Source organism: Phyllostomus hastatus, unplaced genomic scaffold (genome assembly GCF_019186645.2).
Source record: "Phyllostomus hastatus isolate PE091 unplaced genomic scaffold, TTU_PhHast_1.1 phas_contig_150, whole genome shotgun sequence".
Classification (NCBI taxonomy): domain Eukaryota; kingdom Metazoa; phylum Chordata; class Mammalia; order Chiroptera; family Phyllostomidae; genus Phyllostomus; species Phyllostomus hastatus.
Genome location: NW_025333611.1, coordinates 34786329 through 34812508, shown reverse-complemented (window position 1 = coordinate 34812508; position 26180 = coordinate 34786329). Strand labels below are relative to the sequence as shown.

At 34.9% G+C, this 26180-nt stretch overlaps 1 protein-coding gene across 2 annotated transcripts in view; it reads right to left on the bottom strand.

Annotated features, from left to right (window-relative positions):
• Positions 1-26180, bottom strand: part of FNIP1 (folliculin interacting protein 1) — a 121350-nt gene that overhangs the window by 8305 nt on the left and 86865 nt on the right. For both annotated transcript variants that reach the window (XM_045822828.1, XM_045822837.1), the window contains 7 exons: positions 25063-25264; positions 21326-21411; positions 16293-16439; positions 15381-15550; positions 11653-13072; positions 10674-10842; positions 1142-1339 (listed from right to left, as the gene is read on the bottom strand). In XM_045822828.1, coding sequence (XP_045678784.1) covers positions 1142-1339; positions 10674-10842; positions 11653-13072; positions 15381-15550; positions 16293-16439; positions 21326-21411; positions 25063-25264 — 2392 coding nt within the window. The remainder of the gene's footprint in view (positions 1-1141; positions 1340-10673; positions 10843-11652; positions 13073-15380; positions 15551-16292; positions 16440-21325; positions 21412-25062; positions 25265-26180) is intronic.

Sequence of the window (26180 nt, the reverse complement as noted above, 5' to 3'; positions counted from 1 at the left end):
GTGCTTTCTTCATTTCCTTTTCAGATTGTTCATTGCTATGAAGTGCAGATATTTTTGCATGCTGATTTTCTATCTTGTGACTTTGCTGAACTCATTTATTAGGTCTATAAGTTTTTTTTTTGGTAGAATCTATGTTCTCTACATATAAGATCATGTGATCTGCAGAGATAAGTTTACTTCTTCCTCCCCACTTTTGATGCCTTTTTTTTCTTTTTCTTGCCTAACTGCTTGGGCAAGGACTTACAAATACTATGTTGAACAGAAGTGGTGAAGTGGGCAACCATATCTTGTCCCTCATTTTAGGGGTATATCTTCAGTCTTTCACCATCTGAATATAATGTCAGCTGTGGGTTTGTCATATATGGCCTTTATCATGTTGATCTATAGAGATTTTTAATTACTCTATATTATAGTTCTCCTAAGTAGAAAAAGAACCTTGAAAATTCAAAATGGTGTCTTTGGTAAGAGGTTACCAGTATTACAAAAGCGATCATCCAAAGTCCTGACATGACAATTAGGGTCCAGAATGTACTGGCATTCTGCACAAAGCTTAGGGACATTGCATCATGTCCATCCCTTACATGATACTTATCAGGCAATGAATTCTGGCTGCTGAAATCACAGAATATACTATACACACATGTACACTTCCCCTTCTTTCCTAGTCTGCTTGGACTGCCATAACAAAATACCATCGAATTGGTGGTTTAAACAACAGAAAATTATTTTTTCACAGCTCTGGAGGCTGGAAGTCTGAGATCTGGGTGCTAGTGTTGTCAGGTTCTAGTGAGAACTCTTTCCTGGCTGGCAGAGAACTGCCTTCTCCCGATGTCCTCACATGGTAGGGAGAGTCTAATTTCTGTCTATTTCTTCTTATAAGGTCACTAATCCCATTATAAAGGCCCCATCCTCAGGACCTAATTAACCCTAATTAGCTCCAACTGGCCCAATTCTAAGTACCATCACACTGGAGGTGAGAAATCCTATATAAAAATTTTAGAGGAACACAAACATGCAATTGATAACACCTTCTTTCAGGAAAACAGTGATGAAGTGAACAGCAGTGTTCAATGTAGGCACACTCAAAATAGAGTTTGGATACCTATCAAAGTGCTCAAATTCAAACCTCACATATACTTACAAAATTTGGAGACAAGTTATGTTTATAAAGCTGAAGAGTGGAATGAAGCAGATTGGAAACAAGACTGGAAACCAATACTTCCTTTCCCAGTTTATTATCTGTCACTCGTCTCTGGCTACTGGCCACTTGCACAGTCCATTTATCCATATCTGCTATAATACAGACAGCTTCTGCAATTGGTTCATCCAACACTGGATGCTGAAAAGAAAAGAATTCATCTTAAAATGAGCAAATAAAGTTTTTATAGATAATGCTAATTGAACAAGGCAGGGAAAAGATATTAAAATACAAGCAGAATAAAAGAATATTAAGTTATGACAGCAACTGCCAATCTTCATAGGTAGAGATTCATTATCAGAACTTTGTATTGTTGAATCCAGAATTTAACTGTCATTGGCCTTGGGCTAATTCATTCATCCAACAAATTTACTGAGTATCAACCATGTGCCAGGCAATTGGAAGAAAATGTTTTTTACCTTGAAAGAACTAAGTATTTTTAAAATAGACAGAATAGGGATTCGCATGACCAAGTCAGTGGTAAAATTCTATGCTAACTATCCCAGCTTGTGTCAGGCATTGATTTGCTTGAGCACCTCAGAGGCTATTCCTTGATTACATGAAGTACCTTGCTGGCTATGAGTGCTAGGTTTTTTGTTTGTTTTTATTTTTTGTTTTTTTGTTTTTTTTTGCATCCTAGGTTTTTATATTTTACCAAGATGTATATCTAGAGTATAGAAGCTAAAAGGAGGCGAATCAACAAGTACTACTGTGGTTAAATGGAAAAAAGTCACTCTACACACACATACACAATACCCCAATTACATTTTTTTACAAATTCAGATCTATATCTAAAGGAAAATTTATGGAAAAAAAGAATGAAAGAAAAAAGAATGAATACCCAAAGTGAACTAAGAGTATAAAGATGATTTCTTCTTTTTGCTTTGTTACATTTTTATATTGTTTGAATTTCTATCACAAACATTTACCTAGGTGACGCTTTTATAGTAAGAAAATTTAACACATAGTGAACAGCATTTTTAACACATATGTACTGATAAAAGGACCACATGCACATGCATGTGCTCTTGGCTGTCTATGGTTTACACATAAAGACCAAAAATGACAGAAGACCAAAATGGCAAGTACACAGCACCACTATCATTAATAGATGACAGCCCTACAATGCTCAATACTTCAACATCATTCTGCCTTTGGAAAGGTAAGGATTTCTTCAACCCGGACCATACAGATTATCAGCGATAAGACTGAGATAAAAAACTATGTGAAATACTTGAAAACAATGGCATTCTTCCTTTCGAGCTTTTAAGTTACTACAATTTTAAAGCTAAGATGTAAGTTTGCTCCTGGATAAACCCACATTGGGCATCCTCAAAGGATATATTTTTGCTCAGTTAATGAACAACCATTTTGAATAAAGCTTTTTCTTTGATGCTAAGGAAAATAAGACAGCAGAGCTCACAGTCATGTGAGAAAGATGAAAATAAATACACCTGACTATAAAAAAAACTTGTACAACAGATGAACTAGGAACCAGCACTAGGGTAGCGTAAGAGGGCAACAGTGAGTTCTGTGTGACTGGGAGTGTCATAGGGGAAGGGACAAAGGGATATGACACTGAAGTATGGATAGGACTGCTATTGATAGGTGGGAGAGAAATATAGATGATTCTGTAAGAGGAAATATTATGGGAAGACTCAAAGACAGAATTAGATACAAGTAACCAAATTTGTAAAAAATGATATTGAGAAACTAGGAAGAAGACAATGGCAAAGAAAAACCCTGGAAAGATACACTGGGAACACCTTCCGTGGAACTGTATACTTTATATTTGTTTTTATAAAATGGTACTCAAATATTTTTTTTAACTCTTATGAAGGATATAACATTTTTCTATTCACCAACTTAATTACTGAAATATAATTTTAAAAACAGTATATACATCTAAAGATGTATTTCTTACTTTTAAAAAACAAGATAATAGTGTACTTTAATGCACGTATCTCTGTGGTTATAAAAAAAAATAAGAGGAATGTAAAATGGAATAACAATTAAAGGCAGGTACTACTTTCAAAAGCAGTGGGCCTCTATAGGAGATGAGAATTATGAAGGGGGTCCATCCATTCATTATCCTTACACAAGGAAATGCCTAATCAGATAATGGAGAAACTACTAAGAAATATACTTTGTTTTAAGGTCCATAAACCACTTTAGAAATGAACTTTATAGCTTCTTATAGCACTATAACTTTATAGCACACTTAGCATGTGGCTAAGATTTAAAAGATTTTTATCAATCCAAAATATTTTAAAAGACACCCCCACTTTTAAATGGTCCCAAGTCAGCATCAGCAGTACCCCGCGCCCCGCCCCCTCAAGAGAGAAAGGCCTAAATTCCAAGTTCAAGATCAGAAATAATTCAAATCAATCACACTTTAGGAGTTGTTAGTAAATGATAACAATACAGTTACGGGGAAGCACAGTGCCAGTCATTCATTCTGAAATTGCTTGATTTTACTCAATGGATTGTCATACACAATGTCCTAATCTGATAAAATTTCAACTTAACATCAGTCCTTATCCTCACCATCAACTTCTCGAAAAAACAGCCTACACCAATGGCAGCATATTCTTAAGTGAGACTTTGTAGTTGCCTCCTCCACAACCTCTAAAGCTTGTATTCAGCTTCAGATACTTCCACATCACAAAATGGAAGTGTGAGTGAGAGAGAAGCAGTGAATCGAAATCTTTATTTTTCTTAAACCCTCTTCTCTGAGTTCCATGATTTCTGCAATACAGATTCATCCGAAATCTTACCAACATTTTTCTCTCCCAGGCATTTCTAGAATCACATTACATAAACTCCAAAATCTTCAAGTACCTCCTCTCTAGTGGATATTCCCCTATCTCTACCCTGTTACAAAACCTAATTTTTCAGCTGCTTGCTAGGTATTCACACATGGCTTTGCAAACTGCACTTTCAACTCAAAGTATACCAAATCAACTTCAGTGTGCTTTCTTCAAAATTAGCCAGTTTTCTTCAATTATTTTTAAACAATGAAAAATGAGATCCCCAAATATTACAGAGGTAACAGGTCTTGGGGATATCATATAATGCTGTTCAAACTGGCACTGTCTTTTGGGGAAAAAATTAACCAGTATGCATCAAGAATGTGAAAATAGCCCTACGTTATAAATTGTCTAGAAACTTCATTTCTGGAAATCAAGCCTAAAGAAAGAATCTTAAATCCACAAAACATAGCAACAGTATCAATGTTATTTATAATGGTAAAAGGAAGAAAAGTTCTTTTAAAAGTTAAGCAACAGAGAATACAAAACTCAGAAATAAACCGAGGTATATATGCTCAGTTAATGTATATTGAAGGAGACAAGGATATACAATGGAGAAAGGATAATCTCTTCAATAAATGGTTTTGGGAAAATTGGACAGACACATGCAAAAGAATGAGACTGGATCCCTACCTTATGCCATACACGGACAAACAACCCAAACTGGATTAAAGACTTGAACCTAAAGCCTAAAACCATAAATCTCCTATAGAAAAATAGAGAAGAGCCTTTCATATCAGTCTTGGCAATGATGTTGTTAGATTGGACACCAAAGGCAAAGGCAATAAAAGCAAACTAAACTAACAGGCTTCTGCACAGCAAAAGAAACCATCAGCAAAACGAAAGGGCAACCTATAGAATGGGAAAAAGTATTTGCGAACCATGTATCTGATAAGGGGTTAATAACCCCCCCAAAAAAAACAATTACAATTAAAAATGAGTAGAGGAACTAAATAGCCATTTTTTCAAAGATATACAAATGACCAACAAGTACATGAAAAGATGCTCAACATCATGAGTTATCAGGGAAACGTGAATCAAATCACAATGAGAAATCACCTCATACCTGTTAGAATGGTTATAACCAAAAAGACAAGAGGTAAGTGTGTGAAGAAAAGGGAATCCCTGTGCACTGTTGGTGGGAATGTAAGCTGGTGCGACCACTATGAAAAACAGTATGGAGGTTCCTCAAAAAATTAAAAACAGCCCTGGCTGGTGTGGTTCAGTGGATTGAGCACTGGCCTGTGAACCAAAGGGTCGCTGGTTCAATTTCTAGTCAGGGCACATGCCTGAGTTGCGGGCCAGGTCCCTGGTGGGGGACACATGAGAGGCAACCACACACTGATGTTTCTTGCCCTCTCTCCCTCTCTTCCTCTCTCTCTAAAAATAAATAAATAAATAAAATCTTTAAAAAAAAATTAAAAACAGAACTATCATATGATCCAGCAATTTTACTATTCCATTTCTGGGCAATATATCCAAAGGAAATAAAAAACAGATGTCAAAGGGATGTCTGCACTCTGTGTTAACTGTAGCATCATTCACAAGAGTCAAGACATAAAAACAACCTGTCGATGAATGAACGGATAAAGAAGATGTGGTACACACCCACCCACCCACCCACACAATGAAATATTTAGCCACGAGAAAGAAGAAAATCCTGCCATTTGCAACAACATGGATAAACCCTGATGGCCTTCTGCTAAGTAAAATATATTTGACAGAGAAACAAATACTATATGATCTCACTTACATGTAGAATCTGAAAAATACAAGCTTGTAACAGCAGAGGAACAGATTAGTGGCTGACAGTGGTGGGGGTAGGGGGCAGAAAAAATGAGTGAATATGATCAAAAGGCACAAACTTCCACTGGTAATATAAATAAGTTCTGGAGATGTAATGCACAGCATGGAGACCATACTGAACAATACTGTATTGTATATTCAAAAGTTGCCAGGAGAGTAGATCTTAAAACTTTACATCACAAGAAAAAAATGGTAACTATGGGAGGTGATGGATATCAACTAAACTTCCTGTTGTAATCATTTGCAATATATGCATATCAAATCAATGTTATGCATCTTAAAGTAATACAATGTTGTATGTCCCTTATATATCAATATAACTGGAAAAAAATAAAGCTGAACAACAGAAGAATGATGACAAAAACCGTATGACAAAACCAGGAAATAATAAACAATAAAAATGTTTATAAAGTACATTAATGATATGAAGAAGTTCTCTTACATCAACTGTTAAGTGACAAAAGCACAAATTAAAACAGTAAATATAATACCATATTCATGCATGTATGTATAGAAATATAATACCATGTATAGTGTGTATATACACACATAGGCATGTATGCATTTTTATCTATGTAGGTATATATTTGTATGCATTAAAATATGTGTATATATAAACAGCCTCCATTTCATATATGTATATGGTGTGTATAGCACATGTACATATATACATGCATACAAACAGAGCAGGAATGATGACAAAAAGATACTAGGCACAAGGTGCCTAATATACAAAAAACACCAGATAGTACAACTCTGGTATATAAATAGTATCATCTTCATTAGCCAAAGAACCTGAGGCTCTATTAGACTGAGGGTCTTGTCTTAGGATATATAGGTAATAGGTGGCCAAGACTGAGTCTTCTGAAATGCTATATACTGCATAATGACATTCTATATTAAGAATGGCTGCCACTGAATAGCAGAGTTAGAAAAATTTGTGTTTAACCTTCTATGCATTTCAACATTTTATAAAATATATTTATTTGGCCATAAGAAAAATGCCACTATCTCAGAAACTTAGGAGAAAAAGAAAAAACACTCCACTAATATACTTCTGAAGAGTAAGATTGTATCTTTTTTCAAAAGCAGCATTCTCATTATTATGTATTAAAAGGTCCCTACAAGTTTTTCCATGTAGGAAAATTAAAAATATTTCTCAGGTTAGTGATGATACATTTTAAGTATACAATAACTTAAACCACTAAAAATAAACTTTATAACAAACAAACAAAATTAAAACAGATTTATATATACAGAGAACAAACTGATAGAGACCAGAAGGGAGGGATGTTGGGAAGGTGGGGTGGAATCAAGTGATGGGATTAAAAGGTACTAATTGGTAGTTACAAAATAGTCACAGGGATGTAAGGTAAAGCACAGGGAATATAGTTAACAATATTGCAGTAACTATCAACGGTGTCAGGTGGGCACTTGAATTACTGCAGGAAAGGCCTATATGAATGTCTTTCTGCTATGCTATACCCCTGAAAATTAATACAAAATAGTATTGAATGCAAGCTGTAATAAAAATAAAAGAAGTTATTCTCCATTAAAAAAATAAACTAAACCTTATATATGAATAGGAAAAATGACTAATAAGAAATTCAACAACCTGTTAGTGCTGAGATTAAGATTGGTATTTCACTTTTCATTTTTTTCTGTAACACTACTTTGATAATAAATATCTTAATTATTATAAATAAAAATATCAAAGGGAAAGACAGAAAATCCAGTTAGTAAAATGAAGGGCAAAAGATAAAAACTCATCCTTTTTACCATAGTGGAAAGACTCCAAGAGCAATAGAATGGGACCATTAACATAAGTCTTGCAAGCTTTGTAATGCCGATTTTACTATTTGTATCTACAGTAACCTTTGTTCATCTATTTTAGAGACAGTATGACATCACAGCTTAAGAACAGGCTTAATTAAGATCAGGACAGATTTTTAGCTATGCCATTCCCTATCTATATAACTTAAAAACCTTTCCATGCCATACTTGAAATACAGGGGTGGTCATAAGTACCAAAAGGGATTATTGTAAGATTAAGTGAGGTATTATATTTTAGTGTCTAGTACATACTAAGGCCACAATGAATACTAAATGGTTATTATTATTATTACTACTACTACTCCTCTTCTAATAATTAGCAGGTAGAAACCCTTAGCACCAGAATGCTTTGTCTTTAATAGGAGAGAGGAACTCCTTCAATGCCAGGTTTTCAGGAAGAACACCAAAGAACACTGTGCTTGGTAATGGATACAGATGCAGGAAAAAAAGGGACTGAGTGACTAACATTAGACATAAGGAAAGACAAGGGGACACAGAGAGCATGACAAGGACTCATATGAGATTTCCTAACCCAGGACTTACTGAGCACTATGCTAGACATTGAGAAGACAAAATTGAAAAAACAGAAATAGTTTCTTTGCCCTGAAGGTCAAACACCACCAACTGATATAAATTCTTTCATCTGAAGCATTAAATGACTTATTCTATCTTCTTCAAGTATTTGTTTTTTATGTGTTCTACTACACTTATTCATGTACTTGCCTTATTTTCTCCAATACTAAGTAATTAATGAGATCAGCAACTATTTCTTTTTCATCTATATATCCTTTGAAGTGTTAGCACTATGTTCAGAACATGTGTGTCAGTAAATATTTGGCTGGTGTGAAAAGGTTGAGCAATAATAAATCCTTTAGATAGAAAGAACATGAGTTTGACTAAGTTTTGCTGAATATACCATAATTTCCCTACTATATAATAAAAACCAAAATTTACAACTCTAGGTAACTTTCCACAGGCACAGAAGGTTCAAATCTGTTTTTTTAAGATTTTATTTATTTTTAAAGAGAGAGAGGGGAAGGGAGGGAGAAAAATTGTTTTGAACAAAGTTAAATACAACTAAGAGCCATCATATGGAAAAAACTAAACAAACTTTTTGGTCAACCCAATTATAAAATTAGGATAGAAAACAATGAAATATAAGACTAGATAATAGAAAAAATCAATTGAGATGACAATTATTTCCTTGAAAAGATCAACAAACAAATTTTAAGCTAGAATAGGAATCAACAAACTTATTCTGTAAAGAGCCAGATGGAAAATATTTTTGGCTTTAGGGGCTATACAATCACTATCTCAATGACTGTTGAGGCAGGAAAAAAGTCCTAGAGAATATAAATAAATGGGTGTGATCATGTTTCAATAAACCTTTATTTATAAAAAGCAGGCATATTTGTCCCATGAGCCATAGCTTGCTGATATTTGATGTATATGGGTCAAAAATATCTACTAATGAAATCAAGGCATGAATGACCTCTTTGGAAAATCCCCTGCCTTTACGGGGAGGAAAAAAAGGACAAACACAAATTATAAAACTCAGGGATGAAAGAAGGGACATAATGAGAGACCTTATAGAAATTAAAAAGATTAGTATATGCTATGAAAAATTTTATTTCAATAAATTAGATCACTTAAATGAAACTGACTTCTAGAAAGACAAAAATCAGCAAAATTGAATCAGGAAGGAAAAAAATCAGAATAGATCTATAACAAGAAATTGAATTAGCAATTTAAGATATTCTCTCATTTTTAAACAACTAGACTCAGAGACTTTACTGGTAAATTCTATCAAACATTTAGAGGAAAAAAACATTACCAATCTTCCAGAAAATCTTGAGAGAAAGAAGAGGAAATACTTCCCAACTCATTCTGTATCATTCTATAAGGCAAGTATTATTCTGATATTAAAGCTAGACAAAGACATCACAAGAAAACTACAGACTAATACTCTCATAAATATAGACTCCAAAATCCACAACAAAATATTAGTAAATCAAATCCAGCAACATATAAAAAGTACTATATTCCATGACTAAGTGGGATTTTCCCCTCTAGAAATACAAAAGGTTGGTTTAACAACTAAAAATCAATCTATGTAATCTATCACATTGACAGTTGAAAGAAGAAAAACCACACAATTGTTTCAATAGACACCAAAAAAGTATCTGACAAAATCCCCTACCCATTCATGATTGGGGGTAGGGGGATGGGCAGGAAGGTTGGTGCAAAAAGAAAGAAAGAAAAAATAGGAAAAGGGAATCTTTTCTACTTGATAAAGGTTTGGTTTCTAACTTTTCTCAAGTATGAATCTTTTCCTTATATACCTGACCCAGAATACTCATATACGTTGCTCATCTGTAACAATCCTACAACTAACATCATACATAACAATGAAAGACTCAATGTTTTCTAAGACAGGAGCATGACAAGGATGTCCACTCTCAGCAATTCTATGTAAGAGTTGTACTGAGGTTCTAGGCCCTACAACCAGGCAAGAAACAGAAACAAAAGGAAACTAGAGTATAAAAGAAGATGTCAAACTGTCTATTTATTGATGATACAAGCTTGTACGTAGAAAAATCTTAAGGAATCCATAAAGAAACTACAAAAGCTAATAAAAGAGTTCATCAGGGTGTCAGGATGCAAGCTCAGTATACACAAATCAACTGTACTTCCACAGTCTAGCAAATCATAATCTGAAAAAAAATTAAGAAAATGATTCCATTTGCACTTAAAGCATTTGCAATTGTCTTATTATTATAAATAATCCAGTGATAAACATCTATAAATACATACAATACTTTCTGTATTTCAGATTTCCATTTGGATATTCGAATGCTCTCTACCTGCTTTCATAATAGGTACAAACATGCAGGTATTAGATAAAGTAATTGATTCTGAGAACAATGACTATATTATACAGTGAAGTGTGACCAAAATATAAGGCAATTCTGGATTCTAGTGGTTAACAGAGTTCATTCTAAATGAACTCAGTGAAGGTCACTCACCTGCACAGCATGGGACAAATCTGACAGCAGACATTGACGGAGTCTCTCATCACTACCAATTCCTTGAAGAACAAAGTCAGGCACATACGACGAACAGTAGCCACCTAACAAGGACCTCCCAAAATTGGCGATGTTGGGTTGAACAGCACTAACTTCGATTAACTTTGACCTAGAAGAGAGGTCCCAAAAGAAGGTATATATAATTAGTAATAAACATATTTTACCAATAAAGAGAATTTTGGACTCTACTAGTCTGTATTTAATACCATCACTTTCTACAAAATATTCTTAGAGTACCATTATTGTTCTATAAAAACTGGCTCAAGTGTTCAATCAGACCACAAAATACTCCTGCTTATCTAGAGAAGAGGGTCTGATGAACAATTTTGTAATGCATTGAGCATAAATTACTCATAATAGACTTTAGCAATGCTGTCCCTTGTATTTATATCTTAATATAATCAGATTATGAAAACCATCATCTAAAACAAAGTAGTTAAATATCTCACCAACCCAAGGTTTGGTTTCTAACTTTTCTCAAGTATGAATCTTCTCCTTGTATACCTGACCCAGAATACTCCTATACATTGCTCATTTTCCTCTTAGCCTTGGGCAAATTTATTTATAACAGCCATTTCCTACCTTTTCCAGTGATGATCTCTCCCTAGTTTCCGAGCTCAGCCTTGTTCCCTTTGGAGGGCATAATTCACTCGTAAATGGCTTGAAAACTCCTAAGAAGTACGAAGTCTCCTACATACCAACATAACTTGACTGCCTTCACAAAGCCTTTCTGGGGTGTCTATGGGGCTTAGCCCTTAATCTTTCCTATGAGTAGTAGAACATGACAATAAAAGAGAATTTGTCTAGGAAAATAACCTCTTCTTTTATGTTTGCTTCTACCAACCTTCAAAGACCGGCTAAACTAAAGAACAGTATATATTTATATAAGGCCTACTATAGACTGAAACTTTCTACTTACCCAGGAAAAGGTATCTCATCCTCTTCTGCCCAATCTTCTTGCTCTCCTCCATAATAGCTGCTTACTTGTCTAGTCAGATCGTGACCTGTATCTTCACTTTCACTATCCCCAAGAGCACTATCTGAACTTTCATTTCTTGGAATGTCCCATTCACTTCCTACAGCTATTTTTTTCTCTGAATTCTCTTTATCCCCATGGGGGACAAGAATAGAGAGTGAATCTCTTTGGTCCTGCTGAGGATAGCAGGTTTTACATGAATCTTGGTGAACTGTTTTTACACATTTACAAAATTCATTGTTCTGCTTGCTATTTTTTGTACACAGTCTTTTTGAAAACTCTAACATAGAGCAGTGTTCTTTACTGTCTGTACTTGTTTTAATTGGAATATCATCAATAGTCCTGGTTTCAATTGAATCATCATTGAAATATTCATCAAACAAACTCATGCTTTCTGGGTCTGAATGATTCCAACAGGGAAGTTCACAGGGCTCTCCAGAAACCATGTTTGGTATATCAGACTCTTGAGATTGGTCCTTAGTTGTTTGTTTAGTTTCTTGATGCTGATCAATAGCCCCTCTTTCTTCCTTCAGTGGTTTGGTGTGATGCCTACTAATCTGATCCACCACAGCCTGACTCCGGAGTTCTGTATCTGAGTCAGGTGACATAGAATCCCCAATCAAGAAAGTAACTTTTGTCTGGGTTGCCTCACAAGAAAATGCAGCAGTCACAAGCTTATCTGGAGGTTTTTTTTCCACAGTCATTCCTGTGGTTCTCAGCACTTTGCTTGTGTGATTTCCAGAATCCAATAATTCGTCACTCTGCCATGTTTCTTCTGCTGGCTCTAAGCTTGACTTTGACAATAGACATTTGTCAACTGGAGCAGATCCTGTGCAAACAACTGTCTCGAACTTGGTATCGAGGCAAGTTCTTAATTTATCTTTGCACTGTTTAACATCAAGAGCATTTTCTTCTTGGCGGTCAGAAGGAGAAATCATTTGGCACTCATCTGCAATTCCTAGCAGCTCCTTAGAGCTGTCTTGAACATCCCCACTCTCTTGTTGTGAAACATTCTCTGTATTTTGCCCAAGAAGCGGATGACTGCAATATTTACAGTTACAATTAGGAGTCCTTGTCTCTTCTGACTCTTTAAAGAGCAAACTGCTTTTATTTCTATGCATTGTAATAAGCACATATTCAGATTCTTCTATTTCACCTTTCTCTAATGTGGTAGTAATTACTGTGCCTGGCATAACAATGGCTTCATCTTCTCCATTTTCTAAAAGATGGGTTTCTTGAAGTTCAGAACATCTTATGAAATAAGTAAGAAAATAAAGCAGCCTCTGAACCATGTCTTGCCGTTTGCCAACAACCACAGTCCTTGATAACCTTACAGGAGAGCCAATAGCGCCGTACAAGTCCCCTGCAATGGAAAAGTCAGTTAATGGGCACATCCTCTACTCATGCAGCTAAGCAGGCTATTTTCAATGACTGAAAACCTACTCTTATTGTATGAGGGTTCAGGTTTTATTCTTAGTTCTTTAATAGTGAGTGATTATTCAGGTGAGTAGGATGAGATGAATGGTCTAAAACCAAAAGGAAAGGTGAATGGGGGGGTTTTCTACTTTCCTCCTTAGGAAGTTGCTATTGTTCTGAAACCTCAAGCAAAAAGTCAGTTGTACCAAGAAACTTTTCTGTGCCAGACCCCAAACAGAGCACACCATCTGGGTGGAGAAGTACTGCCTGAAATACTATGTGCAAAAAGATTCTGCAGCTGCATCCAACACAGCGAAGAGGAAGCACAGTTATCTTCTGGTGGACAAGGAGAGGGAGGGAGCAATGGTGGAATGCAGCAAAGCTGGAGTAGTCACATCACACTAAACCTTCCTTGATTTAAATTGTAATACCAAACATTAACTTTTGCTACCCTAGCCAGGACCCCACAATGCCCATGGTTTTAAAAGCCCACTTTCCCTTCTATTCCCTTAAGGGCTGGGTCCTCAGGATAGACCAGAAAGGGCATAAAGAGTGAGACCTGTCCTAAGAGGAAAAAGAGGGTAACACATTTAGCCATGTGGTTCCTTTTCATTTTTATCTATACTAGACATGAGTAGCCACTACATTAAAAAAGGTGGGCAGGGATAACTAAGAGCTATCAATGTCATTTTTATATTTATGTCACAACTGAAATGAAACAAAAAGGTGCCAAAACACTTTAAAATGGAGAGTTCAAAGTCATTATTTTAAATTGAATTCAATTTTGCAGGTTGTCAGTATACAGATTTAAAAACCTCCATTTATACTTTATAAAACACACACTCTTTAAAGGAACAAACACATATAAGCCTCAAATAAAGGTATGCTAAGGCAGTATTATGATAAGTTTTCTTTTTTGAGTAAGACACTGGCCCTAATACCATCACGCCACTGTTCAAAACTATTCCCAAGGTTCCCACTAATTACTAAATAAACTGAAACTGCTTTGGTATGGCAAGTGGCTTTCTGGAACTTGCAGTGACAGAAAGCCACTTGTCATCTGCCAGTGACAGAAGACATAGTGCAGAAGACAAGTGGCTTTCTGACACTTGCAGTGACAGAAAGTGGCTGCCTGGGTATCTGGGATGGTGAACACAGAGAGTGGGGGAGAACAGAGGAAGGGCATGAGATAACTTTGAAAGTGATGGATATGTTCACCAACTTGATGCTGGTGATGGTTTCAGGGACATTATGCTTTGACATATACATCTAAACTTACAAAATTGTATACTTTATATAGGTGTTTGCTGTATATCAATTATTCTAATGCAGTTGGAAAAAGGAAAGGAAGAAGAGAGGAAAGAGGGGAAGAGGGAAGAGAGAAGAGGGTAGGAGGGAGGAAGGAAAGAGGGAGAGAGGGAGGTTGGTTATTTGAACTAATAAACCACATAACAATCTACCAGGCAAGCTCACTCACCAGTACAACCTAAGAGAAGTTTCTACCGGGTCACCAAAGTGCTCTCCTATTCCACCCCCATTACCTAATAGTAATAGAATAAGGGTAGGACTAACAGCAGGTACATTACCCAACACTGTCCTAAGCACTTTACATGTATTATCTCATTTAATTTTCACAATGAAATATGTACTACCTATTATTATCCCAACTTTGCAAATAAGGGAACTATGACTCAAATGCAGTCTGCCTGATTTCACAGCCTGTGCTTTTCAGCAACATGCAACACTGCCTTCCTAATGACTGTCTATTCATCAATTATCCCCTCTCCTCTCTATTAACCATTTATTCACTGGGGTCTAGCACAAAGGGAAATATTTTTCAAAATTACTCAACAAACAAATAAAAGTGGACCAATGCAAACCTCAATGACTGCTTTTTAGTTATCCAGATTTATCCTAACTATCATGGGTGACTTTGTTGATTCATTCTTGCTAGGCAAAGGACCTACCACAATCCCCCCTGAAGACCCTGAAGTTGCTAGTGAACTAGCCATCATCCTGTTCCTCTTGCTCCTGCCATAGCTCTCTATCTATAAGGAATATACACATAGGATGGGAAGGAGGAGGATAAGACAACCAGCAGACGCGACAGAACAAGTGATGAACAGGTACTTCAGAACAGACGAGGTAAAACAGTATTTACTACTACTACTTCTTTTTTGGGCTATAAAATAACTCCAGACAGTCACACAAAACTCTAAATATAATGCATAGTGTAGGACTATCAGACTACATACCCAATTGTGCCCAAAGTGGGTTATAAGGATGAGTCTTCGCCAACATGTCCACACTTTGAGAGGAATGTTTTTCTAAAAATATTTTTATAGGTGGTTGTCCATTTGGCATGACTGTTGGAACCCAGGCAAGATGATTGGTCAAAACTGCAGTAATGAGTGCTGGCAAGAATCTGAAAACAAAATGCATCCTATCAAATTCCAATCAGCCTTTGCAAAACCTCAGGTAAAATACAGTGATAGAATAAAGCAAAAAGAGTACATATTCTCATGTGGCCAAACAGGATTTTAAAAAAGAGAGGGGAGAAGAAAGGATAGGCATATCACCAGAATGAAAATGAGTTAATTTTTCAGTATGTAGGAGTCAAAGAAAATCCTTAAAATAAAGACAGATTCACAAGGAGCTATTTCTGATCATAATTACAAAACAAAAATGTAGCTTTACTTATAAAATTATGGTTTCTTCTCATTAAACCATTAAATTATGGTTTCTTTGCACAATTTCTTAACAAAGTGACCAGGAGATGATACGTTTCCAAATTACTAAATGAGAAAATGAAGGAAAGTATTAACCAATCTACCATCAAAGACAATAAAAATATCTAAATTACTCATCTGAATTCTAGAAATTTGATGAGAAAAAAACAATAAAATATCACATTAAAAATGGATATTTAAAAATTTCTTTTCTATGGAATGAAAGAGCAAGAAGTGGATACAGTTCACAAAAAATGGGAGGCCTCAGAGTTCTGTAAGAATCAGGAATTTTAATTTCACACATAGACATTCTTGCTGTTTCTCACTCATAGAGTTTTGTGGCCTTCTTCCATAACTTATATTTTAATGATCTAGTTATAGTAAATAAGAGCTAAGATATTTAAGATAGCTCAAAGAGATAAATAAAGTATGTCATACTGATTTTTTGAAGCATTTTCCATTAGAAAAGTGAACTCCTTCATGAATCGATGGCAAAGGTGGTTCTTTTCTGGAATCCCCGACATCATTGTAAGCCAGACAGGCTCTCCAATTCGTGGCATTGTGTAAAGATTACAAATTGTTGTCCTAAAAAGAGGAAAACACATGACAAAATTCATAGTTCACAGAGTCACATATCTTAAAATAAAGTTATCTTTTTGTCTTACTAACTTGGGCCTCACGCCTAGATTATTAAAGCTTTTGACAGGACACAATGAATCAAGTTGGTTCTTCTCTATCATCGGCACAGTACCATGGAAAATGCTCTGTACATAAACATAAAATATGTTGGTTCTGGCACTGGCTCTGCCCCCAGTGAAGTTATGCCCTTGGGTAAATTATTTCCCTACTTTAAGCATCAGTTTCCACCACCTGTAGAATAAAAGGATAGGGCTAAATAATTTTTAAAGCCCCTTCCAGTTCTATGTTTCTAAGGTATAAGCTGTATTTAAATATACTGCAAATAACTAACAACACAGAAAAGATAAATATTCTAAATGGGATAACAGCTTATCTATATATCCACTTAAAACAACAGTTTATGCATCGTTTTGTTACCTACACTGAGACATTTTAGTAAAGTACTGAAGGATGATGAGGACATTATAGATGGCATGCTATGTAATGATTCCCAACCTTTTGAAGTTTTCCATAAATCAACACAAGAAAGGATTATTGAACAATTGTGATAGTACTCTTCTGGCTATTTCATTTATTTAGACAATAGATAGTCTCATGACTTGCACTTACTATCTCCTGAAGGCTTCAAGAACACCTTTAAGATGCCAATTATTTTCCTTTTACATTAGTATCTATTCAGCGAAGTCCTATACTCTCACCATACTAAGCAACTCCTGCAAAATTGGGCCTAGGTAACTAATTGGTTTCTAGTTCTCTCCACAAGTGCTAATATCTACCTCTGTATAATTCTTTAACACCTAGAATTCAAAAAAGGATAAGAATTCTTGTGCCTAAACAAGTTTCACTGAATCTTGACCCAATCAGAGCACGATATATTACTACGGATAGAAGTGACAAATACAGGTTAATGAGTTCTTGATAGGACATAAAATCACTGCTGAGAACTTAAAAAAATAATGTAACAAAATTAAAGATATTTTACAGAGAAAAATACAAGACTATAAACTAGGGATATGTGAAATGCTGATTTTTAAAGCCTATTAAGGATGTCCAGATAGGATGAAAAGCAGAGCACACGTTTATCCCCTTTTAGTTCTAATGCCCAAGTGAGCACTACTTACGGATTTGAAAACAAATAAATCACTACAACAAATACAACTGAAGAGAAACCTTAGTAAAACTTAAAATGATAGATTTAATAAAATTCTAGAGGATAAAACACAAAGAAGAATGTTAACTGAAGCAGTAGGGTAGAGGAAGGAATAGGTTATGGTGCTCACAGAGACAGGCACGGGCCAAGAGGACTGAATCTCCCTCACTGGAAAAAAAAGAAGACCCTCAGGACTTATGAATGCCTGGTAAAGGACAGCAGTTACAGAACGGTAAACTAGGAGACTACTTCTAAGTCCCTGAGTGGTTGGTGACCCTTATCTCCACCCCACTCTCCCCACAGAACAACTTCATATAGGAAAGCAAATGTAGCAATTACCTAGCCCAGAGAACTGACATCCCCAAAACCCTTCCTGACACTGAATACCTCACAGTACGCAAACAGAGAGACAGTAAATCTTGTGGGGTTAAAATTTCATTGGGGCAGGGGCAATTACAGGAGAAAATGTCTAAATATGCTCCTTCAGGGAGTTTTACTAAAAAATGGCTCAACATCACTGCCCTAAAGTGAAGTTATCCTGTCTGTGCCTGATTCATGTACAGAGCTCCCAACCTATATTTTGGTGCTTCACTCTCAACTATAAATGAGCAACCAAAATACTGATATATAGGGGAAGCCTCCAAGGAAAGAGGGACACAAACAGAAAGACAGAAACATACACACACTCACACACAAAATGACTCTAGAGGAAACAGAAAACAATACATTCAGAAAAAGAAAAGGAAAACATGAAAGAGACACAAAAGATCAGTCTAGGAGTGCCAATTTCTAACAAAAAGAATTTAAGAGAGAGAAAACAGAGGAAAATAAACTACCAAATTAAGTAGAGTATTTACAAGCCAGAAGAACAAGCTAGTGCTAAAACTAAACTGAAAGGCTTAAAAACTGAGGGGAAGTATAAACTCATGCTGAAAGTATGCTCTAAAATAAATAAATCAAGATACAGCTGCATTAAGGGTACTGTTTAATAACATAGAGGTAAATAACAAAAGAAGTAGTTAAGGGGATAGAAGTTGCATAGGGTTAACTTGTTTTTCATTATTAGACCTTTCAGTAATGTATTTTTGGTTCTTAACCATGTGAATATACTTTTTGATTAAAAGAAACACTGTATAAGTAAATGAATGAGCTGATCAGTTAATTTTTTCATGAACTGCTTCAGCATATTAGTGTCTACTGCATGCCTATGTGTCAAGGGCCAGGGCCAGATCACTAATATTAGTATAGTGCTCCACTGGGAACATTACCTTTAGTGTTTTGGTGTTTAAGAATATGTACTATGACCTCAGGGTGTATCAGGTGCAAAGAAGGCAAAGAAATTAATTATAAGTAGTTATACAACTCTATATTGTTATCAGCGATCTAGAAATAATAGTCCATTCCTCCCCGCTAATGACTGCACCCTACCCTTCAGTAGTAAGAAGGGCAAGCCAAATATTTTCAGTCATCTGACTCCTATTTTTTTTCCTGGTCTATCCTTAGAGAATGAAAGACTCCTTTAGTTGTAAGGGAACCTTGGACATGATTTAGTTTTCTTTGTTATGCAGTAAATTAGGTAAAAATCCAAGGACCTCATCTTTGGGAGGAAGCTATGTTTAACTAAAACATACTTCCTGCTTCTCTAGGTTTCAAGACTTCCGTATACATGTGAATCATTTCCTTCCTCTTCTCAACTACCCAAAATTCGTTATCTTGTCTCAAACAATTACCTACTTTAAAAATTATCTAACTGTTAATTTTTAATAACCACAGCATTAAAATTAAGTATAATAGTCTCATTACTTGCAGTAATGTTCTATAAAGTTGATATGAACACTGAATCAACTGAATCCCTGTTCCTGGAGGAAATGCAGGGTTAAGATTCCTGTGAGCCTCTCGTCAGTTTTGTCAACCCATCAATACCTAATTTTGTTCTGTGAGTTTCTACATATAAACTGCTTAAGATTTAATATACTGTTGATTCATTAACATTGAATTCACAGCCAAGAGCACTATCACTCGTGCCTGAGTGAAATTTACCTAACACATGTATTTTCCTCTATAAGGCACATCACAGCCTTCTTGCACTTAGGATCATTGATTGGTCAGCATTTCAGCATTATGCTTGAGGGCCATTTTAAATAGCAAAATTATTAACAAAAAACACAAAATGCAAAAACAAACTGGCAATATATAGATATCTAAAAGGATACTTGTTTAAAAATGAGAGCTGAGATAAGAAGGCAGAGTATTGTTTTGTTCAACCTCAACTGGGAATGACTATGTAAGGCCACTCAAATTTTTCACTGCTCTGTGAATGTCCATAATGATTGTAAAAGCACTGAGAGTATATTTTAGGGTTATAAACTTTAGCAAGTAGGTGAATTCACAAATACCAAATCTGTAAATAATGAGGATCAACTGTACATATGAAAGTACTTGTACAGAGAGCTTTCTTAATAAAAATTATGAATGTATAAACTATTTTAAGATATTGTAAGAATGCTTAACTGACTTACATAGCCTTTCAGATTTTCACACTATTACAAAAGGTAAGGTACATAATCATGATATGTATTTTCAATGATACATTTTAACTCATACATGTTATAAATTCTAAGTAATCTTAAAATTATAAGGCTAGACCATTCATACTACCTTCCTACCAATGCAAGTATTTAATTAAATTGTTTTAAATAAAAATATTATTTATAACCTAAGAGCAAGATCAGTATGCTACTAGGAATGAGTCTTATGACAATATTTACTATTCTGGTAACCTCAGCTGGATCTATTATGACAGTGTTTCCTCAGAGCTCAAATAGGGACTCTTGGCCTTCTGCCACAAAGCTTGTGACTACAGAAGAGAAATTGTAATCCAATAATGTAGTGTTAACTCCAAGTTCAAGGGCAAAGATTCATTACCTTGTAATACTGCAGAATATAAAACACAGGAATAATATTGCAGGATTCTTTTAGGCAAATAAGCAAGAAGTCTATACTATCTCCCCAGTCTAAAAGAGGGAAAGATTGAGAGGATGAGAGGATGCAGTACATCTGAAGTGACTCTCAGAAAGAGACACACATCAGTCCTTCTGTGTGATTCCCAACCGAAGTTTACATGCTGTATGTTTGCCTGCCACACCCAGAGCACAGTCACAGCAGTTGTTAGAGCTTTAGGCACAAACCTTGTTATGCAAGAAAATACTGGCCAAAGAAAAACTATTTACTTTGCCATATCAAGAGACAGGATTGAGCAACAGTTATTTGCAACGTCAAGTTCATATATCCTATATCCATGTGTCCTTGTATGCCATGTATCCAAGAACATCTGATTACTATCACTAGTTAATGAACACTAACTAGTCCCTATATCTAGGAGCCCAAGGGAGAAAAAAATCATATTTTTGCTAGAATAAAGGTTTCCTATGGTCATAGTTGCTTGTCTATTGGTCCAATGCTAAGAAGCACACAACTGATGGCTCCCAAATGTGCCTGAATACCAAGCACATTTAGTATTAAATAACACAGGAGCCAATGGGCTACTGAGTTACACCATTGTTTCGTTATGGAACAAAGAAAAGAATAAAATTTTGTCAGAATAAGTTAAAGAAAATAAATAAATCTTTCTGTGTGCACTGGTAAAACAAATCTATATTATGAAAAGGTGGAGAATATGTACCTGAATTCATTTAAGGCATCAACTATTCGATTATAAGCCAAACTCCTTTGACTGGCATCAGCTGATCTCCGGCTCATTTTCATAGCCTTGAAAGCAATCAAAGAGTTAATTCTTATAATGATAATGGGAAAAATACGAAAAGAAAAATGAAATACAAAGTCAAATATTTTCACCACCCTCAGTCACCATTCTTACCTAGGAAGATATAAAGAAGACACACATATTTATAGTGGCTTTCTTTGATGTACTAAGATTATTAATGATTACAATAAAATTCAAATTTTTCAAGTGTTAAATCTTTTATGGTAACTGTCAAACCACAGAACGTCAACACACAAAGAAAACTGATGATGACAGTTTCTGGGTTACTTAAAACTTTTTTCCCCAAATTGAATAAGATGCAATGATAACTGAGTAACAATAGCTCATGGTTTCCTCTAATATCTCACAAATAATGGTTCTGTTAAGGAAATCTTTATTTAAGATCTGAAACATAAAGATTCTACTGAAAGAGATCAAGTTATTAGTAATATCTGCTTTCTTTAAAGTATATTTAGCCAAGGATGCCTTGCTTTAAGTAGAAAAGAAGGGGATCAGGATTAGGCTAAGAAAGGCAAGAAAACTTTGTAATTTTGCAGATATTTAAAAGAGAATGTAATTCTGCACTATTTTGTAATTACAAATTAATTTTTTTAATATTTTAAACATATAATTATGAGAAGGTCAGACAACTTCAGACCAGAAATCATGTTCATGTACATCAAAAAGCTTCACAGTGTAAAAGTAAAACTTCTTTATGTTTTTATAAAATGTTGGTAAGACTCCTGATTTATAAAGAAGTAAATTTTTTAGCTAGAATTGAGTAGCATTCTTCCTTAATTTTACCAGCAATAACCATGATTAATTAAGTTATAGATCTGAAAAAGTAGCACATACTTCAAAAAAATCCCAAGGTGCCCAGAAACAAATCCACAGCTCTTCATTCAAAAAAAAAAAAGTGGTAAGGTTTGTAAACTGGCCCTGGAGGATAACTTCTTTGAATGGTCTAGTGTTTATTATATTTTACCATTAATTAACAACTGTATAACTTTTATAATTATGTTTTATATACTTATATAAAAGTATTCTTTCACTCAGCTTTATCATTCAGCTTTGATAAGAAATGAGATGTTAAACTCAAACAACTATCCACATATCTATCAGTATGTACCCTTTAGGTTACAGATGGTCAAAGCATTGAAACACTGAAAAATCACATTTAATGATTTCTACAGTGCCTAAATACTGTATTTCAAGTTTTATACAAAGCTTGAAACACTTGTCCCACAGCTAAATATTATGTGTACTGACTTTGGCAACAACAGACTACAAAAAGGGACAATAGCTACCTGAAGAAAATGTCACCAGTGTCTAACTTCTGAAAAAGTGAAAATGGCCTTTATTCAGTTGTTCTGTTAAAAAAAAAAGTACTGCTAATGATCTACTTATCTTTTGACTGATTTAATGTGAAAAACTAACATCATTATTTTTGCTAGAGGTGGATGATTCTTAGTCACTACTAAGTTCCTAAAATGCATCCTCTGCTTTCTGGACCATTCTAATTGGTATTCCCATCTCTAGCCTCTTACTCTAGACACTTTTAAACATAGTGTCAAATTAACCTTCCTAAATCACAATTTGGAGACAGCCTTAAAAACAAAGTCAAAACTTCTCACAAGGACTCTAGATTCTTTGAGAATTGTGCCCATTAACTCTTCTAGCTCCTTTTTGCATACTGTCACAGAGGTTACGAACTTTACTTATACCCACTGATTCACTGGTTCAATTTCTGGAAAATTCTTCTTAAAAAAATCTGGAAAATTCACCAATATGTTAACTACACTGCAGCTACAATTGTGAAAAAAGTAGAAATGGCCTAATAGAAAAACTGTCACCTACACTAAGGAAAGTAACTAAAATATAATTAAGAAGTATTTATAATGACATGAGAAATGTATATGTTACAATGATGAGTTTCTAAAAATAGGCATGTAATTAAAGCAATATAGACACAACACAATCCCAATCAAGTAAAGGTACTATATGCATAGAAAAGGCCTAGACGAGACTCACAGAAAAATGTTAATGTATTATCTTTGGGTGGCAAGGATATCAATTTTTCTTGTTCTTCTGCTATGTTCAATTTTCAGTTTTATGTTTAAAAAGTCCTACACATCCTTTAGGATGCAGTCCAAATGAAATATCTTCCCAATAGGAAGTCACTTTTCTTTCCTATGAACTCCTAAAAAACACTTGGCTTGTTCTTTTTTTTTTTTTTAAGTTATCCTTGTGTTCTCTTATATTCAGTTTCCCTACTTTATGTAAATTTATTATATACACTATCAACAGCAACTGATCACTTGTACCTTCTTAAAACACTTTTTTTCACTTGGATCCCTCCCCGACAAGTACTCTTTTTTCTACCTACTTGAATGGCCAATATTCAGTCTCTTCTCCTCAAATTTTAACTGCTGAAATACTCTACAAATGAGGCCTACAATCTCTCTCTGCTCCTCTCTTCTCTCCCTCAATCAGTTTCACTGCTCTAAATACCATCTGTACAGTGGTGACTGTCCAGCCTGGAAATTTTCCCTAAAATCTAGACTCATAAAAACCGCTTGGATGTCCAGGAGGCATCTCAAACAAAGTCCTGACCTCAATCCACCAAACCTGTTCCAGTTGTAGTTTCCCCACTTTAGCACTGGGAAGTCCAACCTTCTTATTGCTCAAAGAAAAATTCTTCAGTCAACCTGTATTGTTCTTTCCCTATACCCCAAGTAAGTCCATCAGATAATCTCACTAGTACTATTTTCAAAATATATCCAGAATCCAACCACTTCTCACCAATTCCACCACTAAATTGGTTTGAGTATCCATCACCTCTCACCCAGATTATCCCAACAGCCTCCTAAATGGTCCTAAAAATCTTCCTTTACTCCTAGAAATCTATTCTCCACCAACATTAAGAAGCATTAAGAATAACCCTCATAAATAATGTCACTCCTCCACTCAAAACCCTCTGATGGTCTTCAATCTTTCTTAAGAGTAAATGCCAATGCCCTTACAATGCTATCCCTTTAAGACCCGATTCTTACAATGCTATCACTTTAAGACCCAATAGTATCATCTCTCATTTCGAACCCAGCTTCTCTGACCTCCTTCCTGCTGCTCAAGTATCAGGCTTACTACTGACACAGGACCTTTGCCCCTGCCTGGAACATTCTTCTCTCAGGTAGTTGTAGCTCAATTCCTTCATATCTATGAACCACATGTCATTAGGTCAGGAGCCTTCCAGACTAGCCTATAAAAATTACCATTCCTTCCATCCACCATTCCTTATCAACCTTTCTCTTTTTTATTTTTCTCCAACTCATTTATTTCCATATAAGAGCTTACATGTTCATTAGGTTATCTGTTGCCCCATGAGGTCAAGAGTGCTACTTTTTTCACATCTTTAGTTTCTGTAACAGTGCCTGCCACGTTATGGGCCCTCAAATATTTATTTATTGATCTTTTACTAGACAGTAAGCTCGTTAAAGAGTTGATGTTTATTTTCCATCTCCCAGAGCACTTTTCAGGGTACCTGCACAGTACCTATTAATTTTTGTGTCAAATAAATAAACAGTGCTTAAACAGAAAAATAAAATTCAAAGAAAAATAAGGGATATAAAACTAACAAACAACATGACTATGCTTACCTGTTCTATTGCACTCTTTAGTTTGTTCATGTGGCTTTCAAAAAGAGGAAAATGTGAAAAAAAGAATTCATTAAATTTGTTATTTTCATCTTCATCTTTGGATAATGAAAAGATTACCCCAATTGCAATCTTCTTTTTTCTCACAATTCCTGGGTTAGGGCCACAGCTTTCATCTGACAAGTTAAAGCTTTCTTCTATAGACCTTAAAAACAAATTTATCATTTTTTTATTTTTAAAAAATATAAAAATAATTAAATTTGCAATTCAATCTCCTTGCTAATAAATGTAGCCAAGATAAAGTTATCCCACTGTTTTACCAAGTAAATCTAAAAATTCATATCAATTGTTAATCTCTTTCAGAATTCTACTGGCTATTCCTTCATGGTCAAGTTTTTGTAAGAAATTTTAATAGAGTCTGATTAGGAACACTTTGGTTCAATTAAAAGTCACTAGTAGATAATCCCAATTCATAACCAACTTAAATATGCCTGAATTTTAAGGTTTACAGATGAGTCTGATACAATCTCTTCATAGTTCTAGAAGCTACTTGTTTCTTCTTTTGATTCCAGGAGTAAAATCAAAGATGAAGAAATAAAAGGAGTGAGTAAAAGAGAATCTTCATTATCTATAATTATACTTAACATAGATTAAAAAAAGATCTTTCAAGAATGAATTAATTTGCCAAAATAGAAACAGTAAAAACTGAAACATCAAAACACATATGCAGTACATGGATCAAAGTCCTAACAGAAGAGTTAAAATTATAAAACTCTTAGAAAAAAACATAGGGTAAAAGCTTTGTTACATTGGATTTGACAATCATTTCTTGGATATGACACCAAAGCACGGGCAACAACAACAACAAAAAAACCCAGATAAATTGAACTACATAAAAACTAAAAATTGTTGTACATCAAAGGACACTATCAACAGAATCAAAGGCAACCCATGAAAAGGGAGAAAATATTTGCAAAGCATTTGTCTGATAAGGGATTGATATCCAGGATATATAAACTCCTACAACTCAACAACAACAAATACCCTGATTTTGAAATGGGTAAAACACTTGAATAGACAATTCTCCTAGGAAGACACACACATGGCCAATAAGCACATGA